This window comes from Eptatretus burgeri, chromosome 3 (assembly GCF_056783735.1).
Source record: "Eptatretus burgeri isolate ZD-2024b chromosome 3, Ebu_testis_v1, whole genome shotgun sequence".
NCBI lineage: Eukaryota > Metazoa > Chordata > Myxini > Myxiniformes > Myxinidae > Eptatretus > Eptatretus burgeri.
Window position 1 is genome coordinate 41,295,262 of NC_140963.1, and position 26,410 is coordinate 41,321,671.

Here is a 26,410-nt window from a genome sequence, read left to right on the forward strand (position 1 = left end):
TCAACTTGTTTGGACGCATGGTTTGGCAACCATATTGGATTTACCCTCAAACCTATATAAAATACACCACTCAAAAGAAATCCTGGTAAAGGTCTACAATCTCTAATTGCTCTTTTTCTTGTTGTGTTTTGTATTAATATTGTTCGATTGTACATCTGGGTAAATAAATCAATGAAGTAAGCACTGGAGAATTAACAACTCATCTTGTTGATGAATAACTAGTCTTGAAGGCTTTTCTAAAGCATTACCAGCTCCTCGTCGACAGAATTGTAGAACTATGGATGAAATCAACTGGATGTTGATTGAGGTACGCTTGCCACCGTGGGAAGCAAAGAGAAGCTGACATTTCAGGCATTAACCCTTCATCAGAGCAAAAGAGAAAGAAGGGATAGGGGCAACAGTTAATACAGGCTGAGGATGAGTCAAGGGATAGTAAACCATGCTCCAGTTTGCGAAATGAATTCTGGAGGTCTGATTTAATTATTGTTGGGTCGTAGTATTTGATTTTAAGGTTGTATGACCTGTGCTGCTACATGACTTCTGCACTTTGTAGGAGGAGGTCGAGCGCTTTCCTTTCGAGTCCATCCAGCTTTGCCAAGCAGTACGATCTGAGTCGAGACCTAATGCTATTCTAGCACTCATCTGTATCGAGGATTTTAACAGCATTCCCGACTTGCACTTCTTTTATTGCAGCGATATTGAGGTAAAGCACGGTCTGTATGCTTCCCTGACAGAATGTGCTCACTGGAGTAAAACGTTTCACAGATTTTTGATGTTAATTGCAAATGCCCTCCTCATGTAAACTGCTTAAACATTGAAGAACCCTGTGCAGACATATGCTCTCCTCTGCTCTCTTATAAAGTTGTTCTCATAAAACTGAAAGAAAACCCTGCAAGGAGCATCCATTGTCTTTATACAATGACATTTAGCTCTACTGATGTTATTTTCCCCCTTTTCACTCATGTCTTTGTCTTCTTTAGCTCTTCTTTCTATCTATCTATTAAATGGATGACCTTTGACTGTGGTTCTTTCTTTATCTTCAATTTGCTCTTATCCATATCCTTCACTCTCCACCTCCTAATTTATATAATCAGACCCCATCACTGTTGTGGGTACCAGGAAGCAAGTGCCAATAGCATGAGCTATTGCTGCATGCATCCTTACCAACAGGAAATGCCTGCCACGCGTTAACCTGTCTGTGGGTCACAAAACAGTTAAGCGAGTAGCCAGGAACAACTTAAATTTTAACAAGGAGCTGGTACTCCAGGTTCCCCCCTTTTGGGTGGTATGAGGATTTCGTCTGTGTATAATGAAAGCTTAATGTTCAACGGTTTTTGAAATATCGCGTACACAAGCCAAGTTGCCAAGATGGTTACCACGGCAAAATAATTCATCCAATCAACTCCGTGATATATAATCAGGGTGAGATAATGTCATGAGGAATTGATATCTGCAATCTGAAAGCTAAATGTTCCTTTCCAATTGTTCCAATATGCGGTTTGTTGATTTCCATTTGTGGCCAGTTTATTATTCCACAACTGTGTTGGAACACTGACACTGCAAGTCGGTTTAAAGCTTTGGTTTGGTTTCTTGGGAGAGGAATGTTTTCAGGATCAGCCTCATTCTACACAGATATTCTTTGGGAATTGTTTTGTGGATCATTTGGTGGCGCTCTTCTTGTCCAGAACATTTGAATGCTGTTTTGTTATCTAGCTCCTGTATTATTGTATTTAGGTAGTTGTAGTTGTGTGTGTGTGTGTGTGTGTGTGTGTGTGTGTGTGTGTGTGTGTGTGTGTGTGTGTGTGTGTGTGTGTGTGTGTGTGTGTGTGTGTTTGGTGTGAGATTAATGGAGACATTTGTGTGTTGATTTGTTTTGTGAATGATAGGCTGAGTCGGTGCAGGAGGACATTAACACTGCAATTAAAGACAGCAAAGGAGAAGCCGGAAAAATGAGGCCAGCTACACTCAGGTATCATCCTTCGCTTCTCATCATTTTACTCATTCCTTGCCTGTGTCAATGCCGGCTTTGCTGACTTTGAATAAATGAAGTTCTGACCCATCTCGACTTTTGACACATGCCAACTCACATGTCCTCTCCAAAAGCAGCATCACTGACTGCTCTTTCTGGTTTAATTTGCCATGCCCCTCTCGTGTTTCTCCTCCTAAGGCCGATTGGTGGGGTTCATGTTTACTGATTTTTTTTTTTTTTAGTGTTATACCACCAGTCATAATACAGACCAGGCGTAGTGGCGTGCGCCTGTAATCCGGCTACTCGGAGGTTTGGGTTGGAGGATCGCTTGAGGACGGGCGCTATGTGCTGGGCCGCGCTATGAGAGGGTGTAGGGCAGCCCGGAATCATGGCGAAACCCAATCCTTATCCCTGTGTCGTAAGAGGTGACCAGGGTTGCGTCAGGAAGGGCATCCGGCTTAAAACCTATGCGGATCATAACGGATGATCCGCTGTGGCAACCCCTAAAGGGAGCAGCTGAAAGAACAACAACAACCACCAGTCATAATACAGGGCAGGTGTAAGCTCTTGGGTAAGTTAGAACGAAACTTGCTTTTTCCATCGAGTGTTTCAGGATATCCTTGACAAGGCGAGGACAATTTGTCACCTGTTTTGTTTTTTTTACCAGTATTGAGTCAGATTCTCACCTGGTCCAGATGTGAAGTTAAAAAAAACACCTTTAAGGAACTACCATTTTAACTTATCAGTAACCCATTGCAGTTACATCCATGATATTGTAAAAATGCATCCAATCCTTCATTCAAAAATAAGACCACGTGTCCTGAAGCTCACCTGGATCAGGAGCAACAGTCACTCAAACCCCCTGCAGACCCCCATAGACCCTGATTTTTCTTTTCTTTTTTTAATGCCATGAACAAACTCTGATACATCACGGGTGATAAAGGTTGTGGTCAAGTTTCATTGAAATTGTGTGTGTAGTTTTGGAGAAGAGAGCAAATACCTATTTTAGCGGTCAACCCCTCCCCCCCCCATAGACCCCTTGATGTGTAGATGTTGATGCGGTCAATATACTTTGGTGCATCACAGGTGATGAAGATCGTCATCAAGTTTCATCGAAATTGGGTGTCGTTTCAGAGAAGAGTGTAAATACGTATTTTGGGGGGGGGGTCAACTTCCCCATAGACCCCCTTGATGAGTGTAGATTTTAACGTGGTTGATAAATCCTCGTTAGGCATCAGATATGAAGCTTGTGGCCAAGTTTCAGCAAAATTGTTTGTTTGGTTCAAGCGACGATGATTGGTGTTTACGGACTCACTCACTCACTCACTCACCGACGGACACTGCTCAATCGTATAAGTTCACCTGAATAAAGTCCAGTTGAGCTAATAATTCATTAATTTCCAACAGGACTTTTCAGTTATTTTAGTTTTTATTATATATCTAACTTACTGTTCTAACAATATCAACTTTTAATGTTAAAAAAATGAAGTTACAAGTTCAAATCGTGGTAAATATATGTTTCTTAGCAACATGTTAAATTGTTCAATGAGCATTTCTTTGAACACTAATGTTGAACATTTGCAAAAGGGTGTGTACATCTTGTTGTGATGTGGGTCATTATGGTTTTTTTTTTTTTTTTGCAAAATAGCCAAACTAAAAACCATGATAAGGATATGTTCAAGGATGCACAAGGAACTTTGGTGCAGGACGAGGCCATTCGGCCCATCATGCCTGTTCTACCCCAACCCCAGAAACCATCACCCATCCACACATAAATAACCAACAAGTCTTACCGATATCCCTGTAACCCTCTATCTCAAATGATTCTAGGTACCTATCCAATTTAAATTTAAATCTATCGATTCTTTCTACTGCCACTGCCTTTCTGGAGAGATCATCAAGTTGCAGCATCAACATAGTGCCCCTATGGAAGAAAATAGTCATGGTCCTTGTGTAACCTGCACTGTGGTGTGCTCGACACTAATAGTATAGGTTACCAGGAGGGCATTGGTGTTTTATGGCTGCTCAGTGTTTTGTGCAGGTGAACTGTTGTTTTTATGATGGTTTACACAACCCAGGGGCCTCTGGGCTTTCATCAAATATTTCATGTCTAATGATGCAACTCGACATTCAATGGATTAAAGAAATGGGATGAAGGACAAGGCGCCATGCCATCTCAAGATGGGGAACATGTACATTGCTGAATAACTGTCCTTGAAAGTAGCGCACTCACGTAACCATATCTGTGGTCAAGTGAAATACTTCTCGTGGTGGGGTGTATCACAAGTAGTTGTGCTTGGTCTTCGATATTACATCTCTCATCCTCAACGTTGTTCAAAGAGAAAATGGATGTTATTTATGAAGAAGTGCTCAGGGCAAACCCTGGGCTAGGATTTGGGAGAATGCTCCGTCTATCCATATAGCATTGGCAGGTTCACCTGTGCTGTATTAATCCTCCAGCAAATTGGGCAAAGATCTTTAATAAGTGCAAATAGTCGCATGAAATGTGCTTTTATTGAGGGCCCCATTACTATATCTGCAGTCTTAAAGCTATCTATCATCAATTGCCGTTTTACCTTTTGCCTTGTTTATTAAATCAGGATAGTCCAACGTACTCCCTCTACCGCAACTACACAACAGTGTACTCGCATTGTGTTCATTACCAAGCTTACATCAATAATATTGTCATGTCTGGGGGGTTTAGCCCGCTCCTGGATGGATGGCCGAACAGTACTCCCTTGGAGGCCCGCAACCGAGACTCTCTAACGATCAATGCGCGCGCGGGAAATAAATGGCGGTAAAGGATGGAGGCACATAGGTTGTACTCAACCCACAACCGATGCACGGACACAAGCAAATTAAATAGAACAAATAATAATTTAATACCAGAAATCAAATATGTACAATGACAATAATTCATATTATAATAATAAAAGAAAAACATGAGGTACACTAAATCTAAATCCAATTGAGGCGCCTCCACATAGACTTAAATACAAACAAGGGAACAGAATAATAAAAAAAATCCCTCCTCCTTTATCCCGGCACTTAGCTGTGTGCCGAGGGATGGGCTTCTCAAGCTTGAAGGTCGCCAAAACCGCTGCGTCACTGCGTGGGAAAATGCACTGAAAATGGTGCCCAGTCACTTTCTGGGCAGGAAGACGTACAGAGGCAATTTGGAGACGGCACTTGAGGTCAGGGCTCACGAACCACGGTGTAGCTTATTCTCAAGAGCGAATATGCCGACCATTCCTCTCCCGCACATGGTCTGTTCACAACGATGGCCTATATGATGAGACAATTTCTGAGTCCCCGTGATCAGGCCACGAGGCACTCTCTTCTTCCCTCCTCAGAAACACACACTCTTCACGGCTCAGCCGAACAGTCAATGGCTAGCGTCTTGCCTAGCACGCCGCAAATTCACACAGCACGAGCACGAGAATTACGCGGCCTTCGTCGTGCCGAGAGGGGAGCCAAGCAAGATCCTCTGCGTCGTCATGTTCCTCCCTCGACCGCGTACACCCCTCACTACGCACTCGTGCATTCCTTTCTCACTACTCACGTAACCAACAAAGCCACCAACCTCTTGGCTTCTCGCCCCCTGACATTACACCCATCAATCATCAGCTTCGGGGGCGTGATTTCGCCCGCCATCACCCTTGGAGGCGGGGCCTCTCCCAACCTGGTCACGCAGCTCGGCTGCAATGGCCGTTGCCATTACGAAAACGTAATTCTATCATTGCTGGTTGATAATACAAAAACATCGGGAAAAGTCACAGAGGGGCGATTACATACTGGGGGCATTATCCTTAATCCCAATCTAATTAGCACCGCACTGCCACACTTGTGGTGATGTGTCACACTTTAGCTCACAGTTTCCCTACTTAATTACATCGAGATGTCTCCTACATGTCCACGGGCCAAGCAACTCTATGCGATCCTATCTTTCTTATGAAATTCCTCAATCTACCACCACAAACATAACAATCTACTTGTCAATGAATTAGCTTGATTTTATGACCTTTTTTGCGTTAATGCTGTGGATATGCAATTGTGTTGAAGCTTTTGCACATTCATAACAACATGTTGTGCAAACATCATGGAATGGTCAAGCATGTGTGACCAGGATTGTAGGATATCAATTAACAGAACCCGTTTTAAAAATTATTTTTATTTTATTTTATGCAGTATTCAGAATGAAGCAGACCTCTGTACTCGACCATTATGCAGGACTCAGAATGAGATGGTGATATGAATTATAATTTGTCAAAAGCATAAATTGCTTGTATACTTTTCGATGCTTACATGTACATGTTTACATGTGATCTTTAGGACCAATATGGCACGTTTGGTGGAAACAAATGCGGGTTTCCTTCCTCCACCACCCAGAAGCCCTGCTCCATCTCCAGCCTTCACTGGAGGTAGGTCCTTCAATCATGATGTGTCCTCAGCCGATTGTCGAGCGTGTCCTGTCCTGACATCATTGTTGAATTGTGCAATGACATTAAAAAAAAAAAAACGAAGTCATAAAACGTGCTTTTTTTCATTCCTTTATAATGTACTCTGTAATTGTGTTACCTTTTTTACCCTCCCCACCAGACTCAGTGGCATAATGGTTAGAGCACCCACTCTGAGTCTGGGAGGTCGGTGATTCAAAACCTGACCAAGTCATACCAAAGACTTAAAATATGGTATGTGCTGCTTCCTTGATTGGTGCTCAGCATTTAAAAGGATAGAGCACAGACAAACAGTACTGGGAAGGCAATGACAAACCACCCAGTATAATCCTTGCCAAAAACTGCTTTGGCAGCAATATCATTCTGTAAAGAGTATGGTATATCAAAATCAAATCCAATTTTACCCCTGGAGTTCAAGGCAGCATTATTTTTTTTAATCCAACTCCATTGTCGGGGAGAACTCTTACAAAGTTGATTTCTTAAGAGCTTGAAATATTGTATGTGCTGCAAATGCCATAAATGTTGCTCAGGTATGACGTAAAGACAAGTGTCATATTTAACTAGAACGGCACTCAGTAGAGCGCATACCTCCGCCATGTAATGCCTGATCCACGAGAACATATCGGTTCCAATACATTTTTGAAATATCATGCTGTACAGAACTATTTACTTTTTGGCCCAATCTCTCAATGGTGAAGAATCACTTTGGAAATTAAAAAATTCTCGTAGTCGGATCCGGATCCGGATCATCACCAAAATCTGAAAAGTTCGTCCTCGTCACACACCAAACCTGTCCACCAAATTTCTTCCCGATCTGTCCCCAACTTTGTCTGGATATCGTGCACACAGACAGACAGACAAACAAACAGTCGAAGAGGAATGAAAACATAACCTCCTTTACCATCGGTGGTGGAGATAATAATGTTTGCATTGCACCTGAACATTCCTGTTTTTGTAAGTGAAAGACAAATGTACATGGAAATGTAATAGATGACAATCCGTCAGTGGTGTATCACTATATATGTGTATTTGAAATCTTTTTTTCAGAGGTCTAGGTTTTCTCAACGGTTCTTATATGTTTTTTGCATGCTGAATTCAGAAATGTATCTAATTTTGCTCAATCAGGTCAAGTTTTTATGGAAGGAAAAAAAAAATCAAAATTTTTGTTTTTTTTAATTAGCATTTTTTAAATTTAAAATCAGACTTACATTGACAGAAAATGTACAAACTATATATAAAATGACACAAAAGTACACTTAATGTGGAAGAAAGTGCCTTCTCAATTACTTTCATTTCAATTTCAGAAAAATATAGATAAATCGTTGTTTCTGGCAACACCCAACTTCAGTCGCTCCAGCAGTCGCTGTTTTCCTTCATCTTTTTAATGTTGAATTTCACATTAACGGTACTTGTGCGTCATTTTACATATAGTTTGTACATTTTCTGTCAATGTAAGTCTGATTTAGAATTTAAAAAATGCTAATTAAAAAAAAACAAAAATTTTGATTATTTTTTTCCTTAAAATTGAGATAGCATAAAAACTTGACCTGATTGAGCGAAATGAGATACATTTTTAAATTCAGGATGCAAAACACATATAAGCGCCGTTGAGAAAACCTAGACCTCTGAAATGACGCAGACCAGTGTAATCAACTAGCATTGTAATTGCATTACGTGTTTTGTGACAGCGTTTGGTATACATGGCACACACGTTTCCTTCTCGTTACATAAGGAGTGTGGGTGAGTTGGGTACGAGAAAGGAGCAGTGGAGCAGTTGCAGCTAGTGGGCAGGAAGGGGGACATATAAGATGTGTGCCAAGCTTCAAACAATATCGAGTTAGGACTCTGTTCTCCAATCATTACTTTCAGCACCTGAAAGTAAAAATGACTTTTTTTTTCTCCATTTTACCATGACCTTATTTACTGCTTGGAGTAAGCCTGGTGTTGGCTTAACGGTGAAGATGCCTGGCTTAAGATCTTAGGGTCTTGAGTTGAAGCCCCTGTTGCTATGTTTAATTGATACCGGGTAGGTTGACTCAGCCTGTCATCCTTTTGGGGTTGGCAAAATGAGTACCAGCTTACTGGTACCAGGGGACACTGCATCACTGGAATAGTGTATGAATAAATAAATAAACTGCTTGGAGTGCATAAGTTTTTGCAATTTTGTGACTAAATGGCTCTTGTTAAGTATCTTTGAAATGTCCTCCACAGGCAGGTTGGTAGACTCATATTTCTAAAGCCTCACTTTTTATACACCCGATATATATATATATATATATATATATATATATATATATATATATATATATATATATATATATATATATATATATATATATCAGGGCGTATTATGTAATACTGGTCGTCTGTCCGTCCATCCGTTCGTTCCTGTCCGCACTCTAACTCCCAAAGTTTTCAACTTTCACGTTTCATATTTGGTACATAAGTACAGACTGTGGAGACAGTGTGTCGCTATATACGTTCGCCATCTAAAGTGGTTGCCATGGCAACCAGGATGCTGTTTTCCATGTAGTAGCACAATTCTGTATATACCTTCTTGTTCTTCATAAATTGACTTGTTTGAATATATAATTGTGTGTGTGCGAGTGCGTGCGTGTGAGCGTGCGTGTGAGCGCACACGTGTGTGTGTCACAGAGACTTTTTCGGGCGTATATTGTGCTCACTTGCGCTCTTGTTTGACATTGCTATTCCCATCTCCTCATCTCTCCACCCTGCATCATCCCACACAGGTCACACATTTTCTCTCAGAGTCCTACATCTGGTTTCCCCCCGCAATTCTAAGCTGGAGACCCACCGCCATTCCTTTATCCCTTTATTATCTCATCTCTCGAACCGTCTCCCTATTTATGTTGTCTTGTGTTGCTCCCTGTTGTCTTTCAAGAGTCAAGAGTGCTGCCCATCATGACATTATGCTTTCTCCCATAACCATCTCTGCCCTCTTTTACGTACACTGACCCTCCCTCCCCTTTCCTTTCTGCCCCTCATTTATTCACATGTGAGGTCCTTGTCTCCTTGTACCCTTTGATGTGAACCTGCTGTCCTGTGTCGTTCAGCTCATCCATGATCCGAGATTTCTGTGCACAAAGAACCCTCTCAGTAAATAATTAACATGAATTAAAAATCTGTAAATCTGGCTTTGTGTGTTATTGTGTAAGAAAGTATGAAAGCCACTTCCAGGATGAGATACTTATTTCCCCTAAATGTTTCTCAGGCTGTACCCTCTGTGATTGGTTAATTCATCATCGTTTCATACCGAACTACGTACCCTTTTATGGAGCTCATCTCTCCTTGATTCGAGCGGGAAAAGGCAAATAATGATATTGTCGTTATTATTGGTTCTTTTGACATTTCATTCATTACTTTTTTTTCTCTCTACTTTCAGATGATATCGACCACTACAGCAGTTGCTCTCAAGATGAAGAAAATGCAGAGATCATGCCGAAGAGGGTTGAGCATGATGTGGTAAAATAACACTCGTGTATGCGCACGATTGCAGAAAAACAAATGGGCACTGGATTTGATACATCGCTCACGTTGATTTACCTTTGTGACGTTTTCCTGTTGACAGCAAATCCTAAACCACCTGCTGGATGATATTGAGGTGTTCATAGCAAAGCTGCAAAAGGCAGCTGAGGCCTATGGGCACCTAAACCAACGGAAAAAGGGCCGGAAGAACAAGCAAAAAAGTTTTGGAGGTAAGTACTATGCCTCGGCCTATGATTAAGAGATTATATAGAAAGCATAATGGTGTTGGAATCGTTCTTCATAACCGTTGCCATAAGTACCGACGCAGACAGTGCCCTCAGAAACTGACTCATACCATCGGATAGTGAGTCACGTCACGAGTCCTGTCTTCAGATAACGGATCGCGCCTTGAGCCATGCCCATGGGTAACAGGTCACGTCCTCAGCCATACCCTCAGATAATTAATAGGTGACGTCCTAAGTCGTGTAATCAAACAAAGCGTTGCTACATAGATTCAGGGCAGTAATGGGCTGACAAGATGGCAGAGAGGTATGCACATGCACCTCGAGGCTGTCCAGCCTGGGTTTGAATCCTGACCCAGCAATAAACTGTCATCCCTGTGTTTCACACGCAGGGTGATTCATCCATGTGTGCGCCATCCCTCAGATGGATGTTTAACTGGATGTTCCATCTGTCAGCATTTGTTGGCGACTGGGAGTCAGAATCGGCGAAAATGGTTTCGTTCACCACCCATGACACAGTTGGTTTGTCACTTCAGGCTGCTTGAGTGATGTATCCTGGAACATTTCTAGCCCTGATGTACAGTTTAATTGTGGTAACAGTAAAATGTTACAGCCAATTCTCCATTTTTACAGAGGGGTTGGCAGCCAAGGAGAAAATCTTAAAAATCACAAAAAAGTTTTTTCTTGTTAACTCATAAGCCAGATTCATTACGAGCCATTACTGATTGTATTTGCATGTTGCTATGTGAGTAGTTATTGCATTGTTGCTCAACTAGTTAATACTTGAATGAGCTCTGGTATGTACAGTTTCCAATAAACACAAAAATACATTTAAAACACCTCCCTTTTGTTTATGTTTTTAAATATAATTTAACAGTAATGCATATGGATGAACCACAAGTTTAACGATGCTATCAGAGTTGTTTAACTACATATACCTAATTTTCAAGAAAGCAAATACATCTAATTGTCATATTGATTTTTATGGCATTTAAAGAAATATATATATATATATATATATATATATATATATATATATATATATATATATATATATATATATATATATATATATATATATATATATATATATATATATATATATATATATATATATATATATCTGGCTCCTTTCCCCTCCCCCGAAACCACAAAAAACCATGTAACTTCAAGTAAAATTGCATGAAACTTTGTAAATTCAGACTGCACACATTTATATGACATTTAATTCGACACATTTTGTATCTTACAGATGTCTTGCCGAGAATTCCCACTCCCCACTGCCAATGTCATAGACGCGATGGTCATGATCTAAGTGGTCAAGTCTAGCGGTCCCAAGACATTTGGACAACTGTCAGACAAATATTATAACATGCTATCAGCACCATTTAGGGTGAATGGCTGCAACAGGGTTGACATGGTGTTTGACCGCTATGACAGATCTAACTCCATCAAGGCAGGAGAGCGTATACATTAAGGTTCATCGACAGCACAGGAGATTAGAATCTTGGGACCCAGTACACCCACACCCAAACAGTGGGATAAGTACATCGCAAACCTCTGTGCATGACTCTGTGAGAGATAGTGCCAAACTGTACCAGAGAAATATGCAGCAGGCAATCGGTTGGTCCTCCGCAGAGGCTTCAAGAACGGAAAGGACTGCATGCTGATCATGAGGACATGTGGCAAAGCTATCATCACTGGAATCTGACCATGAAGAGGCAGACGCAAGGCTCTTGTTGCATGCACATAATGCCTCACACGACCACCCACAGATGATCATGCAGTTACCAGACACAGATGTTGCAATCATTTTGTTGCGGGTCGGAGGTCCGGTGGCGAGAACAACTGCTCGGTGGGAAAGATACGTCGTCTCCCACCAGACTCCCGGAATTGTAGGCCGTCGCTCACAGATAATTCCGTGAGGTGACGGGTCACTTAACCAACCGTGGACGCCAATAGCTCCACCGCGTAGCGTAGGGTCTTTTTGTCTAGAACCAATTTACCTGATTAACCATGCGGTGTCGTCCAACGGGGAACCACGCCCTCGGTATGTCTTGCCTGAACCGGATCACTCTACCAACTACCAACTACCTTTCCGGTTCGGATGCAGCCAAGCGGACCCGCCAAGAACGTACCGGCCAGGATGTGGAAATAGATTATCGGGAATAAAAACCCGGCTAAACTCAGATCCGAACCATGCTGGACCAATGAAGGAAAAGACGAAAACGAACTGGGAACATTTCTAATAATGGTTTATTTACAATCAACTTACAAAAGGACTCAGAGCAGACTTATTGCGGGATATACAGGCAAGATTTACAATGATCAAACACTTAAACAGTTCTACTTAAAGACGGCACCACACACTCAGACGCGCACTCAGACGAAAATAAACCCGGGTGTATTGTAAAGGACCCCCGCAGCCAGAGAGGGAAGTGAGCTGAGGTCGCAATTCTTTTGGGGTACCTGCACGTTGGAGGGAAGGGATGCTCCGTGGTGCGGCACCAGCCAGTGGTCGTGCAGCTTGGCCCACAGCCACACGCGCGGAGACCGTGTCCGCGAAGGAGCCCGGGTGGAGCAGAGCAGAGTCTGAGACGGGAATCAGGGCCTCCGACAGGACCCACGAGAGACCCGGTCAAGATCGGGCGCCCTCGAACCAGCACAACAGACAGGCCGCCAAGGCAAGATGCAGGCAGATCCTCCGTATCACGACCCTCCTTCTTTCTTTGGCAACCCGCGACTCCAACCATCTCACTCCAACCACTGTCTCGCTCCAACGCTGTTTCTCTCCAACCTCAGACTCCAGCTAACATGGCCGACCCACACAGAATTCTCTCTCTACCCTCAGGATGGTGTCGTAATTTATCTCCCAGCCAAGGACTCTATGCTAAGGATCGCTTCATAATTTATGGATCTCTCTCAGCGCGGAGGGGCCTTGGTGAAGCCGATGCCACTGTCCGCCATGATTGAACAGGGCCTCCATGGGTCCGCCCTTTCTGGGCGAGGTTTCAGCCATACCGGGAGAACCCCCCCTCCCCCTCCATGCATGTCTGGACTAATCAAGAAGAAGCCATAACACAAAGATTTTGCCCCGGCCAATGGGCCTTCGGATACAGCATGTGGACAGTGGATCTTGATGGGGGATGGGATATAAAGATTTATTAATCTAACTAAAAAAACATCACAACGTACTCCTTAGATTTTCCCACTAAACACAAGGAGGGGTTCTATCTACACATCTACTTAACGGAATAACTGACTTCGGGGCACCTGCATGTTTGTATGCATATGGCTCCTGGAACCGTAACACTCACCCTGGAGGCTGGCTTGGAGATCTGATTGGACTCAGATCGTTAATGGCATGTTATAGGCCCATAGAGTACCAAGGATTTCTCTGTATTAGACGAGATGCTTTGCCATCCAATTTAGAACACAGAACGGATTACGATATAACAAAACGAAAAGACCAGTAGAAAGATAGGGGGTGTAGGGGAGGACACACAATCAGGGACAAAATAGAGGGACACTTGAAGAAATAAGGGATGTGGGGAGAATGAAGGCAAGGGGAGTACACAGAGAATGAACAAGATGGATACAGGCCAAATTCTAAACTCTCAAATTGAAAATCATGTTATAGGTGGTTAAACAATAACTTAGACATGGAAAACATAGGATAGGCCATGTTTTAACTGGTAAGTGATCTCATGCCACCCTCATTTTATGTATCCAGTTAGTCCTTCCTTCTCTAACCTGATCAAAGTTAAGGAAATATAAAAGGGCGTACTCAAACAATGCTAATACACCTCTGTCACACATTATTGATCTTTTAAGGTGAAATTGCAGATTTAATGAATGCGAAAGCAAACAGAATGTCAGAAGGTATTGAAACAAGCCTGCAAAGATTTTCACGTCGGAAAGGTCGGCAACGAGATGACCAAATACCTTGCTTGTGCTTTTGTCGGTGTCACGAAAACCGTACTTTCAGTGCTCATTGCCTTTGACACGAGATGATTCTACATGGTACACACTCGCAACCCTGCAGTTCTTTTTTTTATTTTGAACAGCAATTAGTTGATGAATTAATTGTTCTTATAATCTTGTATATCATGTTGTTTTTTTTTAACCTGGTTGCCTTTGGACCGTGATTGTCTCGTAGAGGGAATGTTCACCCTGCGATCCAAGCCACCTTCCGAACAAGAATTCATTGATATCTTGCAGAAGATGAAATGTGCATTCAACGTATTGGTAAATACATAATGATTTGACATTTTAATGAATTGACGTGAAGTCATTAGAAATCTCTTGACTCTACTAATTGATCCTGAGAATGTCATCGCAAAAAGGTTTCCAGGCTTTGTTTGAAAGTTTGAGTCATTTAAACACATCGAGTGAGTCCCAATTTTCTCAGGTTCATGTAATTCATGATCAGAATGTTGATCCTGTAACAGTTGTATTTAGAAATGACATCTGTATCATGAGATGTGACAATGGCTCGTGCTTCATTAACTTTGTTTCAAATTGAAGAGAACAACAAATACTTTGGCTTGCGGTTGACCAAAGAGTTTACTCTTCCTCTTTCTGGTATCTAGGCTCGTCTAAAGGGTCAGATTCAGAACCCAAACTCGACGGAGCTTATCCATCATTTGTTCTCTCCACTTGAGATGGTGAGATGCACCTCTGTTGATCTTCTTTGCTTTGCATCTATATCTCCTGTAACACATATTGCCAAATCTGTTGTAACTCTCATCTTCCACAGTAGGTTCTTAAATTGATAACATTTGATCACATCGATAACTTATGATAGACAGCCAACTGTTGGAAATATTGTCGCTTGTGCTCTCAATTGCATCTCAATGCTTTTGGATTGGCCTGTTTGGCATCCTCATCTGAGTATGCTGAGAATTTCAAATCCAATATGCAGTAAGGTCCCGATTTGTGTTTTTTCATTGTCGGTATCATTTGAGCAATTCTTCCTGAAATGTAGTATCAAACATCCATATTATCACTCTACCTGGTGTTAGCTTAATGGTTAGGGTGGCAGGCTTGGAATCCTCGGGTCCTGCGTTCATATCCTGCTTAGCTGTTGAATTAATGCCAGGTGGTGTTGATTCAGCCTGTCATCCTTCTGAGGTCAGCAAAATGAGTACCAGCTTGTTGGGAATAATGAGCCATTTGAGCACTTTCGAGGCCAAACCATGGATTGACTGGATTACCAACCACACACCCAACCAGTCAACAACGCTTCTGCGGAATCCATCCATAACCTTTTGAGATATTGTGCTATATATTGTTTCTGGCCCCATCTCTCAATGGTGAAGAATTACTTGAAAAATTCTCGAATCCGGATTCAGACCTTCACCAAAATTGAATCATTTAGTCCTTTTCACACACCCAACATATCCACCAAGTTTTATCTGAATCCGTTCACAACTTTTTGACATGTCATGTAATATCGTTTTTAGCCCCATCTCTCAATGGTGAAGAATCACTTAAAAATTTAATAACTCTTGTATCCAGATCTGGTTTCGGATCTTCACCAAAATTAAATCACTTCTTCGTAATCACAATCCCAACCTGTCCACCAAGTTTCGTCTAAATCTATCTTTAATCTTTTGAGATATTGTGCTATATATCATTTTTGGCCCCATCTCTCAATGGTGAAGAATCACTTAAAAAATTCTCAGATCCAGATCCGGATTCAGATCTTCACCAAAATTAAGCGTTGCTGTCCTTGGCCGGTCTTCTACAGACACAAAAAATTTCAGAATGATTGTTTGAAAACTGTGACTAAAAATCGTCTGACAAACAGACAAACAGAAAAATGCTACAGACCAACATACTTGGCAAAACATTTTTCACCAAGTAACAAGAAAGATGTCGTGCATAGCACGATACTTGAAAATATTCCAAATATTCAACAATTTCTATTAAAACAGCAATTTGGTAATTTCGAAATTTTGACCGATCAAGTGTTTTACATGATTTATTGTTATGCATAACAAATTTGATTGATACATTTTCTCATTGTGGTGGTGTTTTGTGGTGTAATATGTGTTTTACATGTTTTGGATGGCTTTGACCTTTGACTAATTTTGACCAAAATTTGCACAAATGTTCTACACATACGTGCAGTGCAAATAAGCTGCATCAGTTTCAATTTATATCTTGAAAAATTACAGAGGTATGGGAATAATAAATTCACAAAAAGTCCCATTTTATTATAATGGGGTGAAATTGTTGTCATGGAAACCATTGACATGTCAAAACGGCTAAATTGATCGTTCTGATTTTTGGTGAACCAACTCTGCGATCAAATATGCAAATCTTGTTCAGATTTCAAGTTAATAAGAATGAAAATTGGTTATTTTATGTGACCTTGAGCTTTGACCTTTTGACCTCAAATTATATATATATAATATAAATAAAAATATAGGCTTCAGTGACTCCATTGCAAACCCTGTTCAAATTTCAAGTCAATTGGATAAAAATGGATGATTATATGCAACCTTGACCCTTGACCCTTTGAGCTTTTGACCTCAAAAACAATATGGTTCTCGGTGTTGATTGGTGAACCATTTCAGTGACTCCATTCACAAAGTCTGTTCAAACTAGCAGAGTCCTCACCCTCCAGGTGGGTGGAGTTTGCTTGGTACTTGCTGAAAAAATCACTGTTTGTATATTGCAGGAAGACTCTATAGATGTTTGTGTGGTGTGCTTCTGGAGGGTCTGGAGTGTCTAGAGCAGGGTTTCTTAACCTTTTTAGTTTTGTTTCCCCCTTTGAAATTGCCGAATAATGATATTTCCCCCCACCACATTATCAACGCTAAATTAATTTTAAAAAACTAAAATTTATTTTAAAAATTATTCCAATAAATATTTTCATTAAAATATTGATACACAATTTATTGCAAAACATTAACAGTCTTATATTATTTTACCATTAGCATTCCTAAATAAGTAAAAGCTCATCATTATTCAAATCATTCATATTAAGGGAAATGTTTTTTGCAGAGCATCATTTAAAAATGGCAATAGGCTTGGCAAAACCATTGATGTCTTTGGTCGTTAAACGCAGCATTTTTTTTTTTTTGTTAAACGCAGAATTTTTGTTCCTCTAATTTTTCATTGCTTGGGAAGCGTATTCGGACGACGTATTCAACGCAAAAGATAGATTGAAAATTGTTCAACCTAAAAAATAATTTTCCCCCTGAAATCCGAAAATTTCCCCCCAGGGGGGATTTCCACCAGGTTAAGAATTACTCGTCTAGAGGGTCTAGAGGGTCTAAAAGTCTACAGGTCTAAAGAGTCTAAGGGGTAGAAAGGATGTAATGGTCTAAGTGGTCCAAAGGCTCTATAGGGGTATATAAAGGTCTTAAGGGGTCTAAGGGTCAAAGGGGTCAAAAGGTCTAAAGGTATGTTCCAATAGCACATAATTAACAGACGTAGTGATGGTTTAATAATACATAATTAATACATGTACTCACGGTCCAACTAGCATTCAAACAGTACATAATTAAAAGACATCCTCGCATGGTCAACTGAGGCTTCACCTTGACGAGGATTCACCATCCACCCATGTTCTTCGGTTTAATACATATAAATACCAAGTGAATCAGATGAAAATTGAAGATTTATCTGACCTTGACTTTTTGCCCTCTTGACCTAAAAAGCGATAGCTTCTAACTTGTGACTACCTCTACCAGTTGGTTAAGTTTCCTGAAGATCAGAGTAAAATTGTGACCTGGAGGTGATTGACATACATACAAACATACAGACAGATAGAATAACAGCCAGACCAACCAATATACTGTACTTGTGAATCTTCGCTTTCACAAGTAACAAATAGACACTTCTCAAATTACATATAGTATGATAGTTACATGATCTTTTACTGTCTCCTCACTTTGCAAATATTGCCGGTGTACCTGACAGGTTGTGCAGAGCACAGGAGGACCTGAACTTGCACGAAGCGTTGAGATTCCATTACTAAAGAGAGATGCGGTGGATCTAATCAAAACTAGTACCAACCAGCATGAGATGGAATTCTGGAAGTCACTCGGTGATGCATGGACACGCAGCAGGTTTGTGGGAATGGGGTCTTGATTCGCTACCATTGTGGGTTTTCACTCTTATTAGTTGAGTGCTGCAGATCTGCGAAAGATCAAAAATCCTTTGCGAGTGGCTTAATGTTGAGTCCTCAATTGCTATTCCAAAGATTGAGGAATTTGGCTTGAGCAACAGGGATTGTTAGTTAAAAACCCAGCTGGTTAATTAAGGACCTTGATGGAGGGGGTAACCTGCCTGCTTCGTCTGGTCAGGACGTCACTACGCACATTCTGGTTGACTTTTAATACCCTGGGAGCAGCCTGTATTGAGCACTAAAATGCTACCTTTGTAAAGGAAATGCCACCCAAAATCCTCATCATGGAGTAAAAAAATAACGAATTTCTCAGATCTTGCAGGGTTTCTCAGTAACCAGCATGAAACCAAATCACACGTTATACTTTCTCCTGATCTCCACTGCAGGGAACAATGGGAGACTGAGCTCTCAATACCAAACTACACACCGCGTTTCTACAGTAACTGGAAACCACCACCTTTGCCGACAGTGAAGCAGGACAACAAAGTAAGAAATTGATACCACCTGAATTCACATCCTCTAACTTATGCTCGTTTAACTACTGATGCTATTCACCCTTCCTTATCCTTGACACCCAATATCTCAACAATGTGCAACTCTTTCGCTAATTATATTACTTCACGATTTTTAAGGCTGTGTGAGGGGGTAAAATTCATGGACATGCTTCACAATCCTGGTCAAATAGCTATTTGTGAGTTAGATAGATTGTATGCTCTTCTTCTTACTTACTGAGTCGGTAATTCAGACGAATTTACATGAATTATATCAGTGATTGATAATGGGAATCCAATTTGACGAAAATATATGAAATGTAAAGTTAATTGTAAAAAGATAATGATTGTGTGTCCTGGCATGTACTTTATTTTTTTTTAAGATAAAGGCCCATTCAACCGAAAATGAACCACATCCAATCTGCTAATGCAATAATAAACAAGCAAGAGCAGATCTGGTCTCAGGCGACATTTCACCCACTTCCTAGCAGGCTTCCTCAGGCTAAATATACTCCAAACCTTAGCATGTGTCCACTATTATTTCTGATTTTTATTTCTGTTGTTACTGTTTTGGATGAATTCTCTTTTTTCTTTATAAATGTAAAATCCCAACTCCCCCAAGCTTACATAGTATGTATGTATGTATGTATGTATGTATGTATGTATGTATGTATGTATATACATATGTATGTATATGTGTATATATATATATATATATATATATATATACACAGTATATATATATATATATATATATATATATATATATGCACAAAATACTCGCTCAGAGTGACAGAGCACGAAAAACTCGCTCAGGGTGACGGAGCACGAAACACTCGTTCTGACTATCGTGGTGCAGCAAAATCGTCCACAGAGAGAGAACGATTCACTTAGAATGACATAGCGCAGTACCGCTGTCACCAATGTGTCGGCAAGTACCAGCACTCATGCCAGCGATTCACTTAAGTTCACTTAAGCACTCATGTTCACTTAAGTTCACTTAAGCACTAACGATTCACTTAAGCACTCATGCCAGCAGTCCAATTAAATGGTTGATAAGGAATGGTTGGCCAGGCTGTCACTGCATACCATAAAGGATCCCTTTAACTCTAAAGCCCTTCTTCATCCGCATGCAGCAGCTAATGAAATAAAATGAATTAATGAAATAAAATGATTTCAACCACAAAACAGTTGTAGCTTAATGCAGATCAACCCTGGGGACATCGCAAAGTTCAATCACCCGTGAAATAAACATTGCAGAAAATCCACCATTTTGCCTGCTCGTCTGTGCACGCGTCACGTGGTACATCGGTTTACAGTTCGCGCAAACTTTATAACTTCTTTTTGAAACGTCCATTTTTCACCAGATTTGCTTTGATTCCCTGTAGAGCACATCGCGAAACATTCGAAAATATAGACATAGATCTGACAGACGCTATGGATTGGCAATCCCTTTGGGGGGGGGCAGGGCATGAGGTCTTGCAGTGAATGCATTATATCACATAGCTCAATGAAGCTGGTTAATTTTGTGACGTTCCGAAAAAAATTTGTTTCCTCAATATTATTCTCCAAACAGTCTTAAAAGATAAGTTTAATGCTTTGGAAATATCACTTTTTCGGATGTATGTATGGAGAAGGAGGGAACGTAGCCTTGCTTGCTTAAAGTACATAGGTATATCGGCTTAGGTATGAGACTCATGCTTTCTTTAAATGATCAGATTTCACAACAGATTTTGACACTTATTTAGTCCGGATAATATCCGATCCTCAAAAACAAAATAATATTTTGTTGATGTGCTTTAATTAGTTGGGAAGAGTAGATAGTGAAAAATCGTATTATGTAATGCATGAAATCGCTCTCAGCTCCTAATTTGAAAACTAATGTATGTACAAAAGTGATTCATACAATTAATAGCTATGATGAACAGGCATTCGATATGAGTGAGGAAAGTGGAAAAAAAAACTTTGTCATAAAGAAATCGATGCAGCCTGTTCCAAGTCAAGGCATGGTTGAGCAGGCCAAAAAACATGGTGACTTCAGATCCCAGGAGGTTACCCATGAAACGCCTTCAGACCCAGAGAGCGAGGTGGCTGAGGATCGCCTGATGAATGATATACTTAAATAATGCCATTAATTATCTTCAAAAGGGGTGTTTTAATTAACACAAACACCCAATTTTCACTCTTGCATTCCTTGGAGTTTTCTTAGTTTGCATGCAAAAGTTTCATGCTGCTACATTTTTATGGTTTTGGAGTTATGGAAGAGACACACGCACACACACACACACACACACACACACACACACACACACACACACACACACACACACACACACACACACACACACACACACACACACACTGCCTTTTATTAGTGTATGTATGTATATATATATATATATATATATATATATATATATATATATATATATATATATATGTGTGTATGTATGTATTATAGATACATAATATACATACATTATCTCACAAAAGTGATTGCACCCCTCACAAATATGTAAATAATTCAGTGTAACTCTTTAAGCAGCTGTGCTCGAAGCAAAACCTTAGAGTTGATGACAAAGTAGACATTCTGCAATATGTATGAAGGCAAAAAACTGCCATTCCATAAAAACAATGTGGCATATTACGAATATTTCTGAAAGAGGAGGAAACAAAAGTGAGTCCACCCCTGCTATTGTCTGCACAAGAAGTGAGTCAAGCATGGTAAAACAGCTTCCATTTTCATCATTTTCTGCATATTTGTCAAAGAGTGTTAAAGGTACAAATATGCACCAAACGATACACACAATGTCCATAGAGCTGCAACCTCCCTGGTATGTTAAAATGAAGAAGTGTACTTGATGCAGTAATTGTCTATCTGCTTGCTGAATAAATAATTGCAAAGGAAATACTGTACCAATCGCCATTGAGAAAGCAGCATGGCTCCTCATGGTTAAGAGCTCTCAAAAGATGTCAGAGATCGAATCGTTGCCCAACATAAAGATGGCCAAGGATACAAGAAGATCAGTGCTTTTTTGAAAGTAAGCCCCAAAACACCATGGCCAAGGTCATCCAGAGGTTCTCCAAGAAGCGTACAACAATGAGTTGCGCTCGCCAGGGCAGACCAGCAAAGATGACTGCACGTACTGTTCGCCAAGTTCAGAATCTAGTCCTCCAAGACAGACGACAAAGTGCCACCAATATTGCTGAAGAGATTTCTACAGCTTCTGGCCAGTCTGTTAGTGGGCAAACCATACGTCGCACACTCCATTTTATCGGGTCGCATGGGCATCGTCCAAGACGTAAGACTCTCCTGAAGCAGAGCCACAAGAAAGCTTGCAAACAGTTCGCTGAAGCACATCAATCCAAGCCCCTGGATTACTGGCAACATGTCCTAAGGTCTGATGAAACGAAGATCAATTTGTTTGGATCTGATGGAGTGAAGCGTGGCTGGCAGCGACCTGGGGAACAGTACCAAGACAAGTGCGTTATCCCTACAGTCAAGCATGGTGGTGGTAGTGTCATGGTTTGGGGATGCATGAGTGCTGCCGGTACTGGAGAGCTTAAGTTCATCGAGGGAAACATGGATTCTACGATGTACTGTGACATCCTGAAGGAGATGATGTTACCCTCCCTGCGAAAACTTGGTAGAGGAGCTGTATTTCAGCACGATAACGATCCGAAGCATCGTTCCAAGCAGACAACTGCCTCTCTGAAGAAGTCGAAGGTCAATGTGTTGGAGTGGCCAATAATGTCACCTGATATAAACTCAATAGAACACCTGTGGGGCATCCTGAAATGTAAGGTTGAGGGACGAAAGGTGTCCAACATCACGCAATTTCGAGAAGACATTGCAGAGGAGTGGAACAGGATCTCTGGAAAGACGTGTGGAACACTGGTCAACTCCATACCGAGTAGAATAGCTGCTGTACTCAAAAACAATGGTGGACATACAAAATACTGAAAACAATAACGCTTCAATGTGAGAAAGTACATATGGTGTACTCACTTTTGTTGCCCCCTCTCCCCCTTTTTCACAGATATGCCCAGTATGCCACATTGTTTCCACAGAATAAATGATTTGGGCCTGTACATGTATGACAGAATGTCTACTCTATCATTTATTTGAGTCTTGTGTTAATAATACATCCAAGTAAAAAGTAACAACAAAATATGTACATTTATGTAAAGGGTGTACTCACTTTTGTGAGACACTGTGTGTGTGTGTGTGTGTGTGTGTGTGTGTGTGTGTGTGTGTGTGTGTGTGTGTGTGTGTGTGTGTGTGTGTGTGTGTGTGTGTGTGTGTGTGTGTGTGTGTGTGTGTGTGTGTGTGTGTGTGTGTGTGTGTGTGTGTATATATGTATATATATGTATATATATATATATATATATATATATATATATATATATATATATATATATATATATATACATACAAGAATGTATGTAGATATGTATAGTTCCTCCACAGCTGTAAATACATTTACAAATAGTGCACACATAAGAATCGCAATGCTACACACCCTCTCATTAGGTGAGATTCACCTCAATCTTTCACGTTGGGGTTCAACTCACGTCATGATTATAATTCTCCAAATATGAACTGCGCACCAGGCCGACACACCAGTGGAGGGAAAACAGGGTTTATCCCAAGGCAAAACGGGTGAGCAGGACAAGGAATAAACACACTGATAGTTCCTTGTAAAGGTATACAGGGTGTCCCAAAAAAATATACAACTATTCATCTGCAAAGAGGATGGTCATAACATATATTTTTTAAAAAGATATATGGCTGGATAGAAAGCTGAAAGGTTGAAGTTTATTGTACCAATATCAAAATTGCCACCAAAATTTAAATTTTGGTTCAGAATCATCGTTTTCTTTTAGACCACATGTTCGACGTAGGCTCCACGTTGTCTGATCACTGCCTGCAAATGCGTTGTCATGTTCTCCATCACTTTGGGAAACGTTTCCTGAGGAATGTTCTGGATTTCTCGGTGGATGTTTTCCTTCAGCTGATCAAGAGTCTGAGGCCTAGGGTTTCCATAGATCCTGTCCTTGAGATACCCCCACAAGAAGAAGTCTGGAGGAGTAAGGTCAGGGGAATACGGTGGCCACTCAACGTCTTCATACAGGGAGATAAAGTGGCCCTCAAAATGTTGTTTGAGAAAACGCTTTGTTTCCCTGGCTGTATGGGGTGGTGCCCCATCCTGCTGGAACCACTGGATTCTCATCTGGATCAGGTTGTTTCTCCTACGGGCCTGAGTACGTAGCTCAGGCAGATAGAATTCCTGAATCAATTCACGATAGTTCCTCTGGTTTACCGTGCAAGTGAGTCCCTGGTCATCTTCAAATAAGTATGGACCATTTATCCCATACCAACCAACCGCCACCCACATGGTGACTTTGAGAACAGATCGAGGCACCAGTTCAGTTGATGCATTACCAGGATTTTCAGTTCCCCAGTACCGAAAGTTTTGTTTGTTTACCTCCCAGGACAAGTGAGCATGGCATTCGTCCGTCATGTGAAGTTTTTTTGAGGAAGTCTGCATCTTCCTCCAACTTTCCTGAGAACCAATATGCAAAGTCCAGTCGTTTGCGTTTCTGTTGCTCAGTAAGCACCGTTTCCGTTTGAATTTTGTCTGGAAAGGCATGAATGTCTTGGTGAAGGATCCTCTGAACGGTGCTCTTATGAATGTTTGTCTTGGCAGAAAGTCGTCAAATCGATTTTTTTGGACTCTGAACGACCGCCTGTCTCACCATTTCCACATTTTCTTCACTACGACCTGTCCTCTTCTGACCACTGTGAACCTTGTGAAGGTCACAGATGGTTCCCACATTGGTAAACTTTGCGATGGTGAACTTCATTGTCCGAAAGTTTGGTGCATGGCGCAAGTGGATACTGAAATGTCTCGAGTAAAGACGTTGCACCTGTATGACACTTTTCGTCTGGTGCCAAAGTTCAACAATTTTCGTCCGTTGTTGTACGGTCAGTTTTGGCATTTTTCTGGCGCTTGCTTGGTATAAAAATAAACTTCAGGGTCTCTGCACCAAGAAATGAAGCATTAGTGACAAAATTACTGCTTTTTTAGGATCAAACAAAGCATTTTAAAAGTTGTATATTTTTTGGGAGGACACCCTTTAAACCCGCCTATGCCCACAATACTGCGATGGCTGAAAATGATAACAACCACTCATATCACAAAGAATAAGAAACCTGGGCTAAAACTGAAAAACCTGGTCCCCACACGATGATTGTTTATGGTGATGATATCTGGCCATTATGGTCCTGGTGAGAAAGAGAGATGATGGGCTTTGATGCGTCTGAGCTTGTGGCAACTGACCAACACATTGTGGGCTTCTCCTTGCCTGACACTTGGAGTGCAGTTTAAAAACTCTCCTCGTCCACGTTTCTCCATCGTTCAGCTCACTTTGTGGGACCAGAACTGCGCTCGTAGTGTGGAGCTGACGAACAAAACTGTCTTGTCCTGCCAACGTTCCAACTGTTGACTCGACTCTCTACTGGCTTGAACTTCCACTGTCCAGTTAGGATGTCCGCAGTTAGAAAATGGTATGTGCTGCTTCCATGCTTGAAGTTCACCATTTAAAAGGTTAAGAGCACGGACAATCCACATGGGTTGGCATCCATTGTGGAGGAGAAAACTCCTCCCTAGGAAATTCCCTGCTGAGCGCAGTGAGAAAGGTGGCACCATTATTGTGACGTTTCTGGTACCCAGAGTGCCCCGGGAAGGGACAGAACTTCCCCCAAGCTTATTGGCCATGTTTGTCAGAAGTGCGTGTTTGCGTGCGTGCGTGCACGTGCATGCGCATACATCATGTAAAAAGAAAATGAGGAAGATTTTGAAGGAAATTGAAATGAGAATTTACACCAAAAAAGGGAATTTCTGGGTCTTGATCAAGTGAAAGTTGAAAGTGCAAATGTATTGACTTTGGATTTTGTTAAATGAGCCACTTGGCTTTGTTTATTTATTAATGCATTTAAAGATGTTATTTTTTCCAATCCTTGTATTTCAAGATAACTTGTTGATATACATACTTACTGATTTTTATTTTTTTTATTCTTCTTCACTATGACTGCATTATAGGGGTCACTCGAACGGAACGTCACCAGTCAACGCAACCAACACTCGTTCAATCACTCTCACAGGTTTGTTCCATAATTTTTTGAGCAAAATATACAATGAATTGTACTTATTTGTTTATCTGTATGTTCCCGGGATGTTTGCTGCACAAGTGATATTTGGATTGATTGATTTCTTTTTTTCTTTTTTTACTCCTACAAAAGAGATTTACTTTGGTCACAACATCACTGGAGAACAATCTGGCTGCTTACGATATGTAGCAAACTAGGTTGGCCTGGTTGATATTTTATTATTATTATTATTATTATTATTATTATTATTATGACATGGTGCAAGGCTCATGGAGGATCTGAAATACAAATCATGCACACATGTAGATAAATACATGTGACAACACTGGACTTGACTTCAAACAAAACAAAGCTGTTGAACCTGGGGAAAGTGACATCACTTCCCAGGACACTCTGGGTTACTGGCGACACCATCTTTTTGACATCTTTTCTCTATGCACTTAGAGGG

At 40.9% G+C, this 26,410-nt stretch overlaps 1 protein-coding gene across 1 annotated transcript in view; it reads left to right on the forward strand.

Moving 5' to 3' along the window:
- The window catches only part of LOC147029757 (epidermal growth factor receptor kinase substrate 8-like), a 120,341-nt gene that overhangs the window by 77,392 nt on the left and 16,539 nt on the right, over positions 1-26,410 (forward strand). Inside the window, exons 7-16 of the mRNA XM_085873071.1 lie at positions 554-703; positions 1,887-1,969; positions 6,302-6,390; positions 9,830-9,909; positions 10,016-10,142; positions 14,314-14,402; positions 14,747-14,821; positions 18,090-18,238; positions 18,684-18,783; positions 25,895-25,956. Of these exons, the coding sequence (XP_085729197.1) occupies positions 554-703; positions 1,887-1,969; positions 6,302-6,390; positions 9,830-9,909; positions 10,016-10,142; positions 14,314-14,402; positions 14,747-14,821; positions 18,090-18,238; positions 18,684-18,783; positions 25,895-25,956 (1,004 nt within the window). The remainder of the gene's footprint in view (positions 1-553; positions 704-1,886; positions 1,970-6,301; positions 6,391-9,829; positions 9,910-10,015; positions 10,143-14,313; positions 14,403-14,746; positions 14,822-18,089; positions 18,239-18,683; positions 18,784-25,894; positions 25,957-26,410) is intronic.